The following is an 18,456-nucleotide window of genomic DNA, read 5'->3' on the forward strand; positions in this document are numbered from 1 at the left end:
CCATTCATTATTTTTACATACAAATGAGCTTGTGATTCGCTTTAAATGTTTGCCAGAAGTTTGAAGCTCATCACCTGTAGCGGTGAACAAGCAGCAAACCTTTGGACAAATGGACAATTTGCCGCTAGTTCAGTTGCAAATTTGCAGCAAGTTTACAGCAAACTGGCCATGAACTCTCGATTTTTGATTAGTATCTCAAGCCATTTTTGTTGTAAAGTAAATATATTGTTTTAAGAATACTTACATATTTTTACTGGAAAACAGGACAAAAATACAAATTAAGAAAATTGATTTTTTTGCACTGCGTTGAACATAAGCATTTAATTTTGCAATGGAGTTTCGTCAAACTGTCCTGTTCTCACAGGTCATATTCTTGCATTCCGTCTGCGTTATTTTTAAACATTTGTTCTATAAACATATGCGTCAGATGGACACTTGTGGAGCATCTCACTGGATTTCTACATCACAAATGGCACATTTTTAGGACACTGTGTCAGGTTAAAGATAGATGAAACTTTGTAATTCGTGTCTCAAAATTCCTGCATTCTGTTGTGCATTGTCCAGCGGTCAAGACCATGTTGCGTTGTGTGTGTGACTGGCTCTCCTTCTGTGGCAACATTGCCTGTGAGGTTTGTTGAGGTGCACTGATTGCCCCCCGCTGACAAAGGTCATAAAAACACACACAATAAAATAAAATAAAAAACAATGTACTTAAAGCTTGAATTGCTCCGATGGTACTTTTATTACAGAATTTACAAATGGGTCAGGGAACATAATTAATTGTGTTAATTTATTTAACATTAGCATGATTTTTTAATAGAATTAATTACACTAAATTAATGCATTAAATCAACGGCCCTGATCTAAACATTCTTAAAACAAAATACATTTACTTGAGATGGAAAATAACAGGATATTTCGTGCGAAACCCAACACAATTCAGTAATGTTTATGCTTAAAACAGGAAAAAACTACTTGCAAATGGGATAAAAAATTCAATGGAAAAAACAGTTTAATTTCTTTAAATTTTATTTCCCGTTGGCCAAACTTTTGTCATTCAGTGTCATTGAAATCGGGTTCAAAGCAATCGGTCCAAGTGTGAAAACAGCCGTATGCCATTTTCATTATGCCACTCCCAATTAAAACAACACTTTTGCAACTCACAGCATCTTGTACAAAGGCATATCTGGACTCTTTTTGGTGAGTGACACAAAACAATGAGGACATGAAAAAGTCAGTCAGAAATCCTTGTCACTGACATATAAGTCAATGTCTCTCACCCTGTGACTCAGGCATGTCCATCTGAGAGCTTTGACTTCTCTCTCGTCGTCGCTGTTTCTCATCCTCCCAGACGGCCTGGACACCAGGGTTCCTCCCAATCTGATCTGAGCACAACACAGTTTTTAAGCATAGGTGCATCAGTGCCTCTTTTTTTACACCCATCGCACAGATAGATGGCAATGTTGGCTCATAATAGTCTACTTTTCTCATGTCTCTAACACACAACAGCTCAGTTCCAAACCCTACTAAGCTGCCTCAGTGTCACTGGATACGAAAATGTACAAAACGTGAAAGTTTAATAAACTGCAAGTTGGACGGCTCTTTTCAATGGTAAGTGCTATATGTGAGGGATAATGTGCAGTCAGCCAGATGTTATCGCAAAATAAACCCATGATCAGGAGGACCCTGAAGTGAAACATCCGGCTGACTGTATATCATCCAGCTTATTACACATCTACTAACCATATAAATAAATGGACATATTGATTTGCACTGAATTTATGTCATTATGTGAGAAGAAAGAATTCGCTGAACTAGTTTACAATGGATTTCTGTTGGTGTTTATTTTGTAATTATTGACCGTCTGACTTCTCATTATCCTGCTTATTACAAGACTATCTGCCAAATAAATAAATAAATAAATAAATAAATGGACATGAAACATTGATTTCAGTTGAAATAATTTTATTAGCTTACTTGGTAGAGATCGTATAGTAATCCAAAAAATACAAAAGATGACTCGCAGTACACAGATGAGTGATCTGATAAGATTTAATCTTATGTGCGTTTGTTACTAAGAAATATCAGACTGCTAGATGGCGCTATTGACCACAATTGAGTATTGCAGAAACCCATGTAATAAATGGCAATAAAGTTGTGCCTTGTACTTGTTCAACAAAACCAGAGTAAATTATTTTTGTGGTTGTTGTTAATACCTTATATATTCAAGTCACGGGACAATGCCCAAATTCCCGGATTAAGTATGTCCGAGAACGTATTCATACTTTTCACCTGCATACCTAAAGAGTGTACTTTTTTAACAACTAAGAAGTGCTTCCTTCATCGAATGCAGTACATACTTTGACAATGCGAATTCAAACACACACAGCCAAATACTTTGTGCAACAACTCTTTTAACGGTTGCTCAGGAGCCACAAATAGCCTAGCACTCCTCACAAGAGACTCCATTAACAATCAGTTGATTCCAATAGAGTCTGATCAAAGTCCCTTTAAAGCAAGTCTGTTCAGTGGACATCACGGTAATGAACTTGGGCAGCTATTTCCTATGTAGCCAATATGCATAAAAGTACAGCTCCCATTTACTTGAATGGGAAAACACCGAAATCTCAAAAAGTGCTCATTAAGATTATGCTTCAATAACATATTTTAAATCAGTAGGGCTGCAATTAATGATTATTTGGATAATTGATTCCTCTTCAAATATTTCTTCGATTAGTCAAAAATGCAAAGCACACATAAATATTGAGTGCATTTTAAATGAGATGAAGCTCTTTTCTATCAATACTTTTCAATACTGGACAAAATATATTTACAATTTACATCAACTGAAAAGGTACACATATATTGCCTAAAAATGCAGTCTTGGACGGCAGGTCAATAGGTTTTGGAACAGAGCCAGTATCGCTCTCACTCACAACACACATTTCTTAGTTCAATCCTTACTCTCAATATCAAGCCGGTTGAGAATATCAGCAGCTACGGCATCAACCTCCAGTTCACACACACTCATGCGTTCCACTTCCTCTAGAATCAGAGAACTGCAAAACACAAATACACCCATATGAAATAAAAGGCAAAATGCAATATTATGGTCTCCAAACCAATGTTGTCTGGCACCAAACACACACACACACACACACACCTTGGTATGTTGTCTTCCTCCCAGCGAGTGCACACCGTGTCCCTCAGCACACTGTCATTGAGTTTGGACGTGCAGAGACTCTTCAATGGGATGGTGTCATCGACATTACTGGACATATTCTCTCCTTGTGGAGAGACAGGGAGAGAGAAACTGTAAACAGTTGTAGCATATACTTAACAGTATAAGGGCTGTATTAATTCAACTGATGAAAATGTTTTATTTAACACGTTATATGCCGATGAATTAATCCTGCTTTCCATTATACATCCTAGATAAAATGCAAATGAGTTCATCTGAATTTGTATCGTTTACACAGGAGAAACCAGTCACAAATCTGAAAATCCATATACAGTTAAAGTCAGAAGTTTACATACACTTTAGCCAAATACATTTAAACACAAGTCCTAACATTTAATCATAGAAAAAATTGTCTGTCTTAGGTCGGTTAGGTTCACTACTTTATATTAAGAATGTTAAAATATCAGAATAATAGTAGAGAATTATCATTACATTCCCAGTGGGTCAGAAGTTTACATATACTTTGTTAGTATTTAGTAGCATTGCCTTTGAATTGTTTAACTTGGGTCAAACGTTTTGTGTATACTTCCACAAGCTTCTCACAATAAGTTGCTGGAATTTGTCCAATTCCTCCAGACAGAACTGGTGTAACTGAGTCAGGTTTGTAGGCCTTCTTGCTCGCACACACCTATTCAGTTCTGCCCACAAATTTTCTATCGGATTGAGGTCAGGGCTTTGTGATGGCCACCTTGACTTTGTTGTCCTTAAGCCATTTTGCCACAACTTTGGAGGTAATCTTATGGTCATTGTCCATTTGGAAGACCCATTTGTGACCGAGCTTTAAATTCCTGGCTGATATCTTGAGATGTTGCTTCAATATATCCACATAATTTTCCTTCCTCATGATGTCATCTATTTTGTGAATTGCACCAGTCCCTCCTGCAGCAAAGCACCCCCACAACATGATGCTGCTATCCCCATGATTCACGGTTGGGATGGTGTTCTTCGGCTTGCAAGCCTCACCCATTTTCCTCCAAACATAATGATGGTCATTATGGGCAAAAAGTAAAATTTTTGTTTCATCAGACCAGAGGAAATTTCTCCAAAATGTTAGATCTTTGTCCACTTGCAACTGTAGTCTGGCTTTTCTATGGCAGTTTTGTGGCATTGGATTATTCATTTATTTACATTTACATTTCTGCATTTGGCAGACGCTTTTATCCAAAGCGACTTACAGAGCCCTTATTACAGGGACAATCCCCCTGGAGCAACCTGGAGTTAAGTGCTCAAGGACACAATGGTGGTGGCTGTGGGGCTCGAACCAGTGTCCTTCTGATTACCAGATTACCAGTTATGTGCTTAGACCACTACACCACCACCACTCCATTATTCCTTGCTGAGCGGCCTTTCAGGTTATGTTGATACATGTCTACTTATTTCCTCCAGCATCTTCACAAGGTCCTTTGCTGTTGTTCTGGGATTGATGTACACTTTTTGTACCAAATTACGTTCATCTTTAGGAGACAGAATGTGTCTCCTTTCTGAGTAGTATGATGGATACGTGGTCCCATTGTGTTTATACTTGTGTACTATTGTTCGTACAGATTAACGTGGTACCTTACGGCATTTGAAAAATGAACATGGTTCCTTAAGGCATTTGGAAATTACTCCAAAAGGATGAACCAGACTTGTGCAGGTCCACAATTGTTTTTTTTTAACGAGGGTGATTTCTTTTGATTTTCCCATGATGTCAAGCAAAGAGGCCCCGAGTTTGAAGGTAGGCCTTAAAATGCATCAACAGGTACACCTCCAATTGACTCTAATTAGCCTTTCAGAAGCTAATTGGCAAACTGCCTAAAGGCTTGACATAATTTTCTGGAATGTTCCAAGCTGCTTAAAGGCACAGTTAACAGTGAATGTAAACTTCCGACCCACTGGAATTGTGATATACTCAATTAAAAGTGAAACAATCTGTCTGTAAACAATTGTTGGAAAAATTACTCGTCATGCACAAAGTAGATGTCCTAAACGACTTGCCAAAACTATAGTTTGCTAATATTAAATCTGTGGAGTTGTTAAAAATGAGTTTTAATGACTTCAACCTAAGTGTATGTAAAGTTCTGACTACAGCTGTACATGCATTTCTCGTATGCTCTTCTACAGGCCTTTATATCAAAGGCGCTACTCAGTTGGAAAAACACAGGTGCACTAACTCTGCTTGAAGAGGCCGATGCTGTTAAGGCTGACTACTCACATTCATGTCATCTTACAAGGCTCTTACACTCCAACACACCTTTTGTCTGAGGAGATTTGCTGGTGGAGAGTGTGTGCGTGTGTGTGAGAGTGAAATCTCCGGATGGACAGGATTTCCTGGTGGGTCATTAAGTCTGTAATTGATGTCAGTCTTATGCTGGGAGAAACACACATATGCCCTTTTTTGAAGCAGACTATTTTTCCCTGTGGTGGTTACGGAAATTCGACATACATTGTGATTATATTACCGCCCGAATTGAACAGTTCTGTTTTTCTCACACAACCTCGCAATCACCTGCTGTTCTCTGAAATGTAATCACGTAAAATAGTAATGTCTGTGACTGCGCTGTATTATTGTCTGTCTGCGAATATCATATCTATCTAATGCTAAATTTCTCATTGTGTTGTCTGGTTCACCTTCCTTATGGATTCACACCTTTTTAACTCTATCTTGTCTATTTCAAAAGGTTTCATGATGCATGCATCCAGAGCACATGACCGTCCATAAAACCCACAACATCCAGAGAAAAGCAGCTCCCATCTTAGCAACAATTACAGAGATCCAAATTTCATCTGAATCAGTATATGAAATCACAGATGTCAACTAGTTGTTAATTATTGTAACAAATGTTGTTTAGAAAGCTAAAAGTGCTTTATACACCCACTGTCTTTTCATTTAGGAGTGGGACACATAAAATCTCAGAATGCAAGAAAGGTTAACGGTTAAGCCTAGCGCACACTACGCAAGCTCGTCTCTTTTTATATTTTCAGTTGGCGACTAGAAGTCTCAGATCGAACGACCAACTGTTATGTAGCGTAGGCACTCCTGCGACTCGCCCCGACAAGTAGCAGATGCTTCGGTGGATTTCAAATCTGCTTGAAATCTGCCTGATGAGTCGTCGGGTGTGCGCACTGTCCTGATGAGCGAGAGACCGGCAATGAGTAACAGCCAATAAAATATAGAGAAAGTACAAAAAGAGAGCAAGACATTTGAAAATTATTAAACATCACCAATGTCTGAAACTGCTTCTTATTATTTTTGTATAGATGTTTAGTAGATGTTTTTTTCCCATTCTGTGCAAATCAGTGCTATAACAGGCACGAGCCAGTCTTTTATGTAGTTAATTGACATCTTATTGCGAATAAAGTCTCACAATGCAACGTGTATGAGTTTGTGAATTAATTCTGGGATGGTAGTTTCAGTTGGGGACTAATAGTCATGTATTTAAAGTGCTAGTTCATCCGAAAATGAAAATTCTCTCATCATTTACTCTTCCTCATGCCATCCCAGATGTGAAGGGCTGCTAAATTAACCAAAAGACAAATCGCGATTATGGCTGCCACGATTATGTAATCGTGAAAACTGACGATTACAGCATTCAATTTAAAGGGATAGTTCACACAAAAATTTAATTTCTCATCATTTTCCCTTACTATAACAGGGACAAACTTAGTCCTAAATGAAAAAAATCCAAATTCAGGTTATTGCTCAACCAAAAAAAACAACAATTCAGATTTGGAGCATAATGCGAGACTTAAGTATAAACATGCCCGAAATACACCGAGGACTCTTATTTTGAAATTACGAAATGATTAAAAACTATTGGCAACTATCGTCATAGATTTTTGCTGATAATGACAGTTGCAAAAAGCAACTATTGGCACCAAATTAACTGCAAAACAGATATATCGGGCTATCTCATAATTTACTCACCCTCGTGCCATCCCAGATGTGTATAACGTTTTTTCTGTAGAACACAAATTAAGATTTTTAGAAGAATATCTCTGCTCTGTTAGTCCATATAATGCAATGAATGGTGACCAGAAGTCAAAATATCATATAAAGGAATCATAAAATGTATCCATAAGACTCCAGTGGTTTAATCAATGTCTTCTGATCCAATCGGTTTTGGGTGAGAACAAACCAAAATATAATTCCTTTTTCACTATAAACCTTGCCATTACAGTCTCTCGGCACGATCAAGATTTCAAGCTTGATTACACTTCCTAGTCCTTGATGCATGTGCAGAATGCTAGATGGCACAACAGCAAGTGTAATCAAGCTTGAAATCATGATCGCCAAGGAGACTGCTGTCAAAGTATATAGTGAAAAAGGAGTTGCAATTGGATCACTTTAGAAGACATTGATTAAACCGCTGGTGTCATATGGATAACTTTTATGCTGTCTTTATGAGATACGAAGACCTTCAGATTTCTAGCCACCATTTATTTGCATTGAATGGACCAACAGACCTGTTCTAAGAGAGATTCTTAGATGGTATGAGGGTGAGTAGATCAGAGAAGTTTCATTTTTGGGTGAGCTATCCCTTTAAGTCTGCTCCTGTTCATCAATGGTTTCTATTTACAATGTGTTTTTGCAGCAGTTGAGCATAGAAACCAATCCCAGACATGTTCGTTGAGCAATGAAACGGCAACTAGCCAATCAGAAACACTTAAATCATTCCTGAGTCCTGTCAGTATTGACATCCTATTGCGCAAGTTTTAACAGTCTGATACCCAGACGGTTTGTTTCACCTCTGTTCGCGGTGGCACATCACCGGACATTCTAAATGAAGCTGCAGAACAAAAGCGAACAGCACTTTAGAATTGTTTTGGATTCGTTGCATGTTACGCCACTTACTTGCAACGAAGACGGAAAATACACTGTAAACGAGCAACAAAACAAAACTGAAATGCTCCAATTATAATCAAGGCATAGCAGTGATCCCTCTCTTTTCTAGGCACAATATTCCAGGACATTTTATGTGCCCAACAAGTGAAATATTTAAGCAAAAACACATTCATTTAAATCAAGCTTTTATTTTGACGTTCCATGTGTTTTTGATGGTAGTTTCTCACCTCCAGGTAAATGGTTCCCTACATTCCCTAAATCTCTGTAAAGCTGTGATTTAATTCAATAAATACATAGTCTGCATGTACTGTACACTTCAGAGTGCTCTCTGCTTCTGTGATCTCACACACACACACACACACACACACACACACACACACGAGCGCATGTGATGATCACGATGAGGTGTTTTTAGTGTATGAGCGGCTGGCTTCATACATTCAATTTGAAGTGCACATCACTTGCAGATTATATATTTATTTAAATAAATCACATACTTTTGCAGTTTAATTATAACACTAGGACATGTCACAATTACATTTTATTAACTGTGCAATTAAACTTGCCCAAATATATCATATTCGAAGACTTTCTGCGTTTTTTTCTACGTCATTCTGTCCATGAGAAAACATACTTAAGAAAAGCATACTACAAGTGGTAACCATGGTATAAGCAGACATCAGTCGTTGAATTATTGAAAATTCATTCACATACCAAGGTATTAAGGACTAATCACCAGCTAAATCAAAAATGATCCCACCATCATCGTCTGAAGTTTATAACTAAAATGTTTGTTGGTTAACAGCAATCATATTTTATTGTAGGAGTAAAGCAGATATGAGTATATAATGTGTGACACGGATTAATTCACTAAAATACTTCCCGGGAAAAATAATTATTTTCCAGGATATTTGGGTATTTTTCTCATTTTCTATGACTTTTCTATTACTGGAAAACTGCATAGCAAAATTCCTGGTTTTCCAGGACACATGGGAACCCTGCATAGATGTGGTGTAAATAATTGATTTATTGTGCTGTTGAGATGGCTTAGTTTATAATGAGGGCATTCGCAATACTGCAGAAATCTGTGGTGAGCGTCAGTGAGCTCGCACTTAACTGCGGTGCTCAAACAGTGTAAACTGCAGTGAGTTACAGCAGTCATTGTAATGGGAGAGTTTGTTACGTTGCTCGATTTCTATGTACAATTTCTTTAAAATGTAATAACAGTTTAGTTTTGCCATGTTAATAAGTTGGTCAATGTGAATTTGGTCTGTATAAAACAGCAATACATTTTATTTATAATAACTGTTCTCAGCTTAATTTGGATGTGTAGCCTACATAAAGAATATGGCATGAATAGCATAATTCACAGATCACCATCATTGTGATCATGTCTGCTCTGATAAGACTAATGTGCACAGTACATGGTCGGGACCTCTGTTTGTGCACCAGGGCATTGTCAAGCAGGAACAGAAGAGGGCCCTCCCAAAACTGTTGTCAAAGAGTTGGAAGGACAAAATTCCCTAGAATGTCCCTTTTGATCATAGAGCGCAGTTTCTGTCTGGACCCTGAGAAACTCAAGAGACAAAAGTCAGACACTTGCTCTTGCACGAGCGCCTGCATGCATTACCTGTCACACGGCTCTTGCGAAACTTGACAGCAGCGAGATTGATCATGTTCATCCCGTAGAGGTTGTAATCGATGAAGAGCTGCAGCAGGAAGGGAATATGAGCCTCGTGGGGTTGAAAACTCTTATTCATGACAGCGCCGCCCTGCAGGAGCTCACAAACCCTACAGACACACAAAACACACACAAGCAATCAGAACTAAAGGACGATCTCCAGGGCCAGGATTGAGCACCCCTGGTGTAAGATTAGTGAGGACAACGCATCTGTCTCAGTTCAGCTGCACAGCTTCCAGTGAGTGGATAATGGCTTTAAGATTAAAAAAAATAGACACTAGATAGAGTGATAGACTCTAATAGAGTCTGCTCAATTCTCGCGTGGGCCACCAGCGCTATTATCTGAAGTTCATTCAGTCAACACACACGTGGGTTGAGTTACCAACTACCAAAAGTAAACCATGTTACATACTAACCACACACATACATCTAGGGTTGTATCAATACCAAGGCGATAAAACAAAGGGCCTCAGACTAGGGATGGGCGGTATGACCAAAATCTTATATAACGACATGAAGCATTTTATATCATGACAAAAGATATATATCAGGATATAACAATGTTTGTGGAAAATCAATAAAAAAGGGTTTAACAGCTGCAAGAAAAAGTATGCGAACCCTTTGGAATTACCAGCATTTATGTATAAATTTGTCTTACAGTGCTGTGGAAAAGTATTTGCCCCCATCCTGATTTTGTGTATATTTCATACTAAATTGTTACAAAAATTCAAACAAAATCTAACATAAAACAAAGGCAATCTGAATAAACACAAAATACAGTTTTTACATGATAATGTTATTTATTGAAGCAAAAAGGTTATATAATACTAAGTAGGCATGCGTGAAAAAGTATTTGCCCCCCTTAGTTACAAAATCCACAAATCTATGAAACTGCATTGATAATGGGGTTCAGGTGGACTAGACACACCCAGGCCTGATTACTGCCAGCCCTGTTCAATCAAATCAACACCAAAATATATATTTTTAAGCAGCATGAAGTTGGCATAAAGGTCTCACCCATAGCAAAATATACAAAAATAGAAGAACTCAGGAAGGGACAAATACTTTTTAACAGCACTGTTTGATCTTCATTCAAGTTTGAATAATGAACAAACACAATCTGTTTTAAGTAATAACACACTGATTCTTGAGATAAGGGACAAAACTTGTTTTTATTTTTAAATACTAAATTTGAAATGGATATATTTGTAGACAAAGGTGTCAGCTAACCATGTGAGGGAACACGTTTAATAAAAAGGTTTATTTATTTTTATAAAAAGAAATTATTGACATTTCTTCACTTCATAATTTACATTAGTAAAAAAAACCCTAGTATTTGCACACCACCCTAGTTTTAATCATTAGAAGAGTGACGGCAAATATGGCTGATGCGAACTTTCTAAACTCCAAGGAGGACAAATGGCTGAGAAACAGACCAAAAGAAAAAGGTCAAACAAATATAAACTAAAAAAAGAAGAATAATGATATGTCGAGGGATAGGAGCAATGTCAATATCGGTGAAGCTTTTCAGCGGTAGAAATTCCACCGAGAGGTAAAAGGAATAAATTTGCCTGCATGAATTTGGGGGGCGGAGCTTCCAAAGGAGCACTGAAGGGAGGGGTGTGTTTGTTTTGGCAGTTGAGTTTGAATATCAACAGTGTTTCTCAGGAATCGCTGAGTGCACCTTTAAACCCCTTATTTTTACTGGATGGAGCAACAAGCTTCTTGTCTCAATGCGCGATGGATATTGTCCAATGCCATCCGCAGATACTTCTGTAAATAAATACTAATGATTTGACTTGATCTGCGAGTGAATCATGACCTAAATTTAATTCTGCTCATCACAAATGATCGAATGGGATCAGAAGACTTGGAATATAGTGCATATAGTGCAGTGAATCATATCGCTTACTTTCACTACGGTTTTACGGTTATTTATTTTCACGTCACACAGCCTGTACTGCGCTGAACAGCAGCACATTGTCATCTGGGTCAAGTTCTGAAATTTGATAAATAATGATGATCTTACAGCGGTACAGTTTGGAATATCGTTGAACCTTCCACGCATCTAAATTCAAGCTGATTGAGCACACACCCATATACACATACTTACAATTCCAGATTGCTACGACTCACCTTTTGACCATCTGAGGATTGTAGAGGTAAATCTTCATAAAGGCTTTTTCTTTCATATGGAATCCATACAATGGCCTGAGGGGAGAGAGTCAGTAAGATCCACGTTTAATACACTTGCTTGTGAAAATGGTACTTTTTGAACTTTTTTTTTCAAATGAAATACAATTTTAATTCAGTGTATTATGACAAATTATCAGCATAACAACTTGAGTGAAAAGTTGAAGAAAAATGCACGTGAGTTTTCAGATTTCTTATGTTTAATGCCCCACTTTTGCTTTAATGAAAACATACACTCAAGCTGGCATGGACTCCACAACTTTCTGCAAAACCTGATGATCCATGTTATGCAGCATGATTAGACAATGTTTCACAAACATCGTGTGCGCTACAATGGAAGCAAAGAAATCTGACCTTTTGGAGTTCACACAGAAATAGTGAAAATCTGAAACATTTCTTAATTTTACATCATAAATGCTACTCTCTCTATCTCTCTCTACATTTTCCAAAACCCTAGAACTGTTTATTTCCACATTTAAATAATAATAAAACTCACAGACTTTTAAAGTGATCTTTGTGTGTGTGTGTGTGTGTGTGTGTGTGTGTGTGTGTGTGTGTGTGTGTGTGTGTGTGTCTCCGCACATACATGCCGGACACCAGAGCCACTTTAAAGATGTGCTGCGCATTAGACAAGGGGTTTCCCATGCTGACGTTCAGGGCTCTGTCGATGCTGTAAGCCACCTGCTGCAGGTAACGATCCGCCTGCTGTCCAAACCCGTCATATGGCACATAGATGTACGGGAATACACCGTGCAGATGAAGACATGTCTTCTGACCTGAGGATGAAAGAGGAAGATCATAAGCATCATCTTTAATGAGACCATGCTCATTGATATAATTCAAACTGTATATCAGGTACATCACATTCATGCCAGAACCAAACAAGGTCCGATCACTGACTGTCTGATAGATAGCACACACAAATGGAAAGCATTATTTTGATCTGGCAAGCTCTCTTCTGATTGGCTGGCGTTATACCAGCTTACTTCCAATTTTGATACAAAAGCAAAAATGGATGATAATATGCTATTGAAAACACTATTGCATACTTAAATTTAAAAAAATATCTATTTTGTTAAATATCAATGTAAATAATAAATTAAAACAACTTGTTTCCTTCAACTTTGAAGACACAGTTTTTCAATTACCAAAAAACTGCTTAGACTTTTTCATATAGGGGCCCATGAACTTTAGTTTTCCGTTTTTTATTATTATTATTATTTAATTCAATTCATGAAACTTTAATAAAAGGAAAATAGAACAATTGCTTTTCAACGTACCATTGCATTTTTTTGTATTTTGTTCTGCCATTCTTCTAAAGCCCCGTTGACTATCTGCCAGCTCTAAATATTGGATAATTTAATACACAAACTGTGTGCACATTTATTTTACATTCTAAAAAAAATTAACAAGTATTATTTGTTTGTATTTATTTATTTTTTTTAAAGATCGACATTGGATTTTTCAGGCTATTCTCTTACCACCCGCTCCCATCCGCATCTCATGGAAGTACCTTCAACTCAGAAATTCAATGCCGCACCACAAGAAAGGTAATCGGGTCCCACATACCCAGCGAGAGAGAGAGAGCACAGCTAAAAACCACCAGGGACAAGTCGACATGTCAATGCAGCCTGTGATTGAGATAAACATAGTGTGTGTGTGAGCTCTGCACTGAATGACAAGAGCTGTAGCATAGTGATTTGTGATGCTCCTAAGTGCAGGAAAACCATTAGCTAAATAACAGAGAGAGAAAGTACATGTGCATGTGTGGGAGAGAGAGAGAGAGAGAGAGAGAGAGAGAGAGAGATCAAACAGAGTGGACGGAGAAAGGGAGGGAGGAATACGGCACAAAGAAAAATGAAATACAGAAAGAAACAGAAAGAGACAGCAAGGCTACAACCAAGAAAATCAATGTGAGCCCAGCCAAAGATTGTTTAAGGCATGCTCACACCAGAAAACAAGGTTTCAAGCCTCAAACCAATTGTTGATCATAACCATCTGACAAGCCAGCGAAACCTGAAACACAAACCAAGACTCACAGGAAGTGAAGTTCTACCACACGCTGTAGAACAGGGGTTGGCAACCTATGGCATGCGTGCCAACATTGGTACACGGACGGGTAATCACTGGCACACTAGCAACTATGAGAGAGGAGTAGACTATTTTAATCATAATAATTCTGCAACTGAATTCCAATCTACATCTTGATGTAAACCTTCCTCATGATCACACAAGTGTGTTTTTAGGAGCTGAATGTGAGGCTAAACAAAAAGTTTAAATGTGACGTGACTGCAGTATACCCAACAGGCTCGTGCAGCACGTGCAAGCTATTCATGCATCGCAAGCCGGCTTCACTTTTGGTTAATTGTGCGAGTACATGCGCCCAGTTTGCTTCAGTCAGGCTGCGTGATTGACAGCCTACATTCAGTGTTTCATTTGTTTCTTTGCATTCAGAACAGCGCTAAACACCCAGACTGCCACTGGTCCATGTTATTGGTTAGTGTGACCCAGTGCTCCAACCTACTTTGAGGGCAGTTATGTTTTTCAGTCATTTAAGAATCAACATGTACACACCAGGGTGCAACTTACCTACATCGGTACGATCATTCGCAAAGAGGCATTTTCCAAGACCATGTCATCTACAAAAGGAACCAAATCTACTCGAATACTCTTAAGTGCCTTATCCGTGCCGTCTGCAGCCGAATGCCATTCACACATTCGCATTAGATACATGCAGCCATCTAGGTTAAAAGTTCAACAATCAACTAGTCGGCCATCCTGACCCATCCCTAACCGTGACAGATGACTAATTGACCAGGCAATTTCTAAACACATATCGATCGACCATTAGAACAGACTGGAGAAATTGACAAATAATAAATCCGGTCTCTGTCTGAGGACGCATAATTATTCTGGGCTGAATGCAGACAGCAGCTATAACACGAGGCCAAAACGAGCCACAAGAGTCCCTGGAGGACTAAGCTTGTGTGGAGAGGATGCTTCAGTGACATTACCATGAACCAAACACACAAGAAAAACCCTGTATGATCCTCAGGGTGGCACGTGCTTACTCAGATACATCCCAGCAACATGGGTGAGCTGCTGCAGTTGCTAGGCAACTGGTCTGGCCTTGGTGCTGTTCTAACAGAGTATTAACGAATAATTCATTCATCCCTTCATACAGCTGCTGTGAAGAGAGCGGTGGTAAAGAGGAGGAAAAATAGAGAGATGCTTTACAACTAGTTGATTCTGGTGCTTATAAGACACTTGATTCAAACACAAACTCAATGGAGAGCTCTCTTTGAGTGTATTTGTGTGTGTACTTGTGAATGATCTCAGGGATGAGAGGAGAGGGTGTGCATGTTCAGGCAAGTGATTCTCATTCCAACACATCTCGCACTCCCCCCTCCCCCAAAACACAATGAAATCAAATACCTTATAAATCAAACAGATATGTTTGTTTCACTACAACTGTAACTGTAGATATCTCATTGATAGTTGTTTTAAAATAAAGCTTATTCCATTGTCTATATTGTACCCCTTACAGACACCTTTTTTGCATTATAATTAAGATAATTTATCCCAAATACCATATGTAGAGGATATGAGGGAAAGGAGGAGGCAGCGGTTCTCCCATCCCAGGCGGTCAGCAGCGAGCCCCACCACGCTCGCAGTTGGCGATCTCAGACCTGCCGCGTTTCAGGGGCTGGTAGGGGACTCCTCTGCCCCTGGCAGTGGCCCTGACTGTTCCAGGCGGTCGGTTAGGAGCCCCTTCTCCCCTCGCGGCTGCTCCGTTGGGGTGGACTTTAGTAGCAAGAACTCCAATATGGCGTATCCCTCCTCCTTCCCAGGTCTTTGGCACCAGTGTAAAGGGATTTTGATGGGCTAGGAGGCGGCGAGAACCGGCTTGACAATATAAATAATAGTTTAATGAAAAACTTATGACACAAACACGCATGACGGTTAGCTGACTGTAAATGATCTCGCTCTCATCGCGCCAACTTCCGCAGTCGGTCTTTATCCCTCTCTGAGGCTTAATTAGCCTGATAAGGGACTGGGTGTGTATAATCAGGACGCGGCCCAGCCCTCCATCCTGTCACACCATATTTTCCGGAAACAGTCGCACCTAAATAATATTCCTGGTCAATATAGTGTTTTAAGGGGAAAAAATATCTGTTGGGACTGGGCAATATATAGAATTTTCACAATATAATTGCAATAATTTTATTGTGCCATTTATTTGGCATTTAAGTTTCATAAAGCATGCATCAGTATACTAATTTCCTGATCCTTTAGGGCAGCACAATTAATAAAAACAACATCTAAATGTATATTTGGTCTATGTGACTCTAAAACTGCACATGGCTGTGAATAAAGACATATAAACATGGTCTGTGTGTGCTTCAGAATAAACTGGCGATGTGCTCGTGTGCACACGTGGGGCTCAAGTAACCACTACAGGTACAACAATACAACAAATGTGGCACATTATTACAGAATAGAAGGAGATGACATCAACCAGATGAGGATTTTTCAAATTCAAACTGCAATTTCAGTGTCAAAATAAAAGCTCCAGGTCCAGAAGCCACGGCTTCACTTTAAATGACAGTGTAAAGCCAAATGTTCCTGGCCATTGCAATCAATTTTACATAAAAAATGTTTCTATGTATGATCATAAACCTCTGCCAATAGAGTCCAGACATCAGAAAATGTTTAGTCTAGACAAGTTGTTTTAATTTATACCCCATGTTTTCTGCACCAGGAAAAGAAGAGATTACAACGTGAGGCATAGCTCTGACATGTAGAGGCAGCTCTAGCACTAGCAATAGTGTGATAAACAGCAGGTTCTCAATCAGTTAGATTGTAGGGTCCGGGTGCCAAACACCACCGTAAAGCTATGAAAGGAGATCCCTCCTGAGGGGAAGCTGCCACGGACTGCCAACCAAGAGTTTAAAGAGTAGAGGGAACCAAACCCTGGCTGGCCATTGAGGTGCTACTAGGATCACTATGTGGTTGATCAAGGAGATCCTGTGTACTGTCTTCCACAACAGCAGAATGCGTAAATTAGGCAGTTTGGCCATTTGTGAGACAGTGCATCCTGTCCCAATGTGTTGGATGTCTCGGTCCTTGAAAACTACAATGACAGTGAGTGGTCACCTCTGAAACAAAAATACTGCTCTCTCAAACTGCTGCCAGATGCTCTGCACTACATTCGGGTGAAGCTTACATTCTCCTGGATACAGAAGATTTCTGGAGAGAGCATCCGCTACCTGATTGCTTGACCCTGGAAGGTGAACCGCCCTCAACAATGCAAGCCAGGGAAGCGACCAGGTGAGAATTTTGTGAGTGAAAGTTAGGACCTTAGGGACTTTGTGCCACCCTGATGGTTGAGATGGAACACTGTCAAGGTGTTGACGGACTGAACGTGGTGGCCTGCAAGGACCAGTAGGAAATATTGTCCAGAGTCCAATGGCCGCACACGCCCCTTTAATTCAAAGTTGACCCCATCCCTTGAGGGAAGCATCGGACGCAATACTTCTCGTTGAGAGGGAATGATACTTAGGGGCACAACAGTCATCAGAATCTCCCACTGTTTCCATAGTGTCAATGCCTGAATGCAACAGTTTGAAACAACCATCATCTGATGACGTTGTTTGGTGGGGCTCAAATGCAAACTGTTGTTCCACTGCTGGAGAGGTCCAGTGGAACTGCAGAAGCAGCAGCCGTCAGCATCCCTACAAGCTGAAGCAGCACTTGGTATGTAGTCTCGTTCCCAGCCGGAAATGAGCAAGGAGCTACATAATATTGCTTGCCCAAGCATGTGACAGAGTTGACGACATTGTACAAGATTGCAATGTCATTCTGATAAATGTAACTTATTGTGTCAAGCAACTCTTTGTCTTGTTCACAGTAAATCCAACTGATGTAGAGAGAAACACCTGACAGCTGGCCCTGGTACCTCAAGTTTTATGGGTACAGCTTTTAGTGGCGGGGGAGGGTTCTTAAGACATGGCCCTTAAGGTGATTGTCAGTGAGAAGGTTGATAGCCCCGAGTGTCACCAATGACCCGAGGCCTCTGGTGTTGGAAGCGCTGCTCTGGTGTTGAAAAACAGTGGCGAGTCTGAGCTGTTGGCCCCCTAAAGGAAGGAGCACGCTCCAGCTACCGAATGGCCTCTGACAACTACATTCGCTTTTTCAGTACCTCACAAGTCCTCTGGAACAATTGGCAGGTCCCACAAGCTCCTCTTACATTCTTCAGGCAGCCTCGCCTGGGCAAGTCACACCTGATGGCGGGCTGTCAGAAGTGTAGCTGACAACGTACCCAACTCACAAGTCAAATGACCCATGGTCAGTAGAGAAGTTTGAGGAAACTGCTGAACAGAGGGATCAGTGTTTGCAGATTTCAACTGACAGATAGTGTTCTCTGCTCGAGTAGGCATCTGACTAGTATGCCATTTTCAAAAGTGAATCCGTATGACACAGTTAATTACAACAGTGCACATTACCTCCCTCAGT

The 18,456-nt window shown here is 39.6% G+C and overlaps 1 protein-coding gene across 1 annotated transcript in view; it reads right to left on the bottom strand.

The window, feature by feature from the left end:
- LOC127623809 (DNA polymerase zeta catalytic subunit-like) overlaps positions 1–18,456 on the bottom strand; it is a 110,686-nt gene that overhangs the window by 56,941 nt on the left and 35,289 nt on the right. The window contains exons 2-7 of the mRNA XM_052098332.1: positions 12,527–12,716; positions 11,884–11,958; positions 9,697–9,857; positions 3,164–3,287; positions 2,965–3,059; positions 1,281–1,385 (exon numbers count right to left, since the gene is read on the bottom strand). Coding sequence (XP_051954292.1) covers positions 1,281–1,385; positions 2,965–3,059; positions 3,164–3,287; positions 9,697–9,857; positions 11,884–11,958; positions 12,527–12,716 — 750 coding nt within the window. The remainder of the gene's footprint in view (positions 1–1,280; positions 1,386–2,964; positions 3,060–3,163; positions 3,288–9,696; positions 9,858–11,883; positions 11,959–12,526; positions 12,717–18,456) is intronic.

This window comes from Xyrauchen texanus, chromosome 30 (genome assembly GCF_025860055.1).
Source record: "Xyrauchen texanus isolate HMW12.3.18 chromosome 30, RBS_HiC_50CHRs, whole genome shotgun sequence".
Lineage (NCBI taxonomy): Eukaryota > Metazoa > Chordata > Actinopteri > Cypriniformes > Catostomidae > Xyrauchen > Xyrauchen texanus.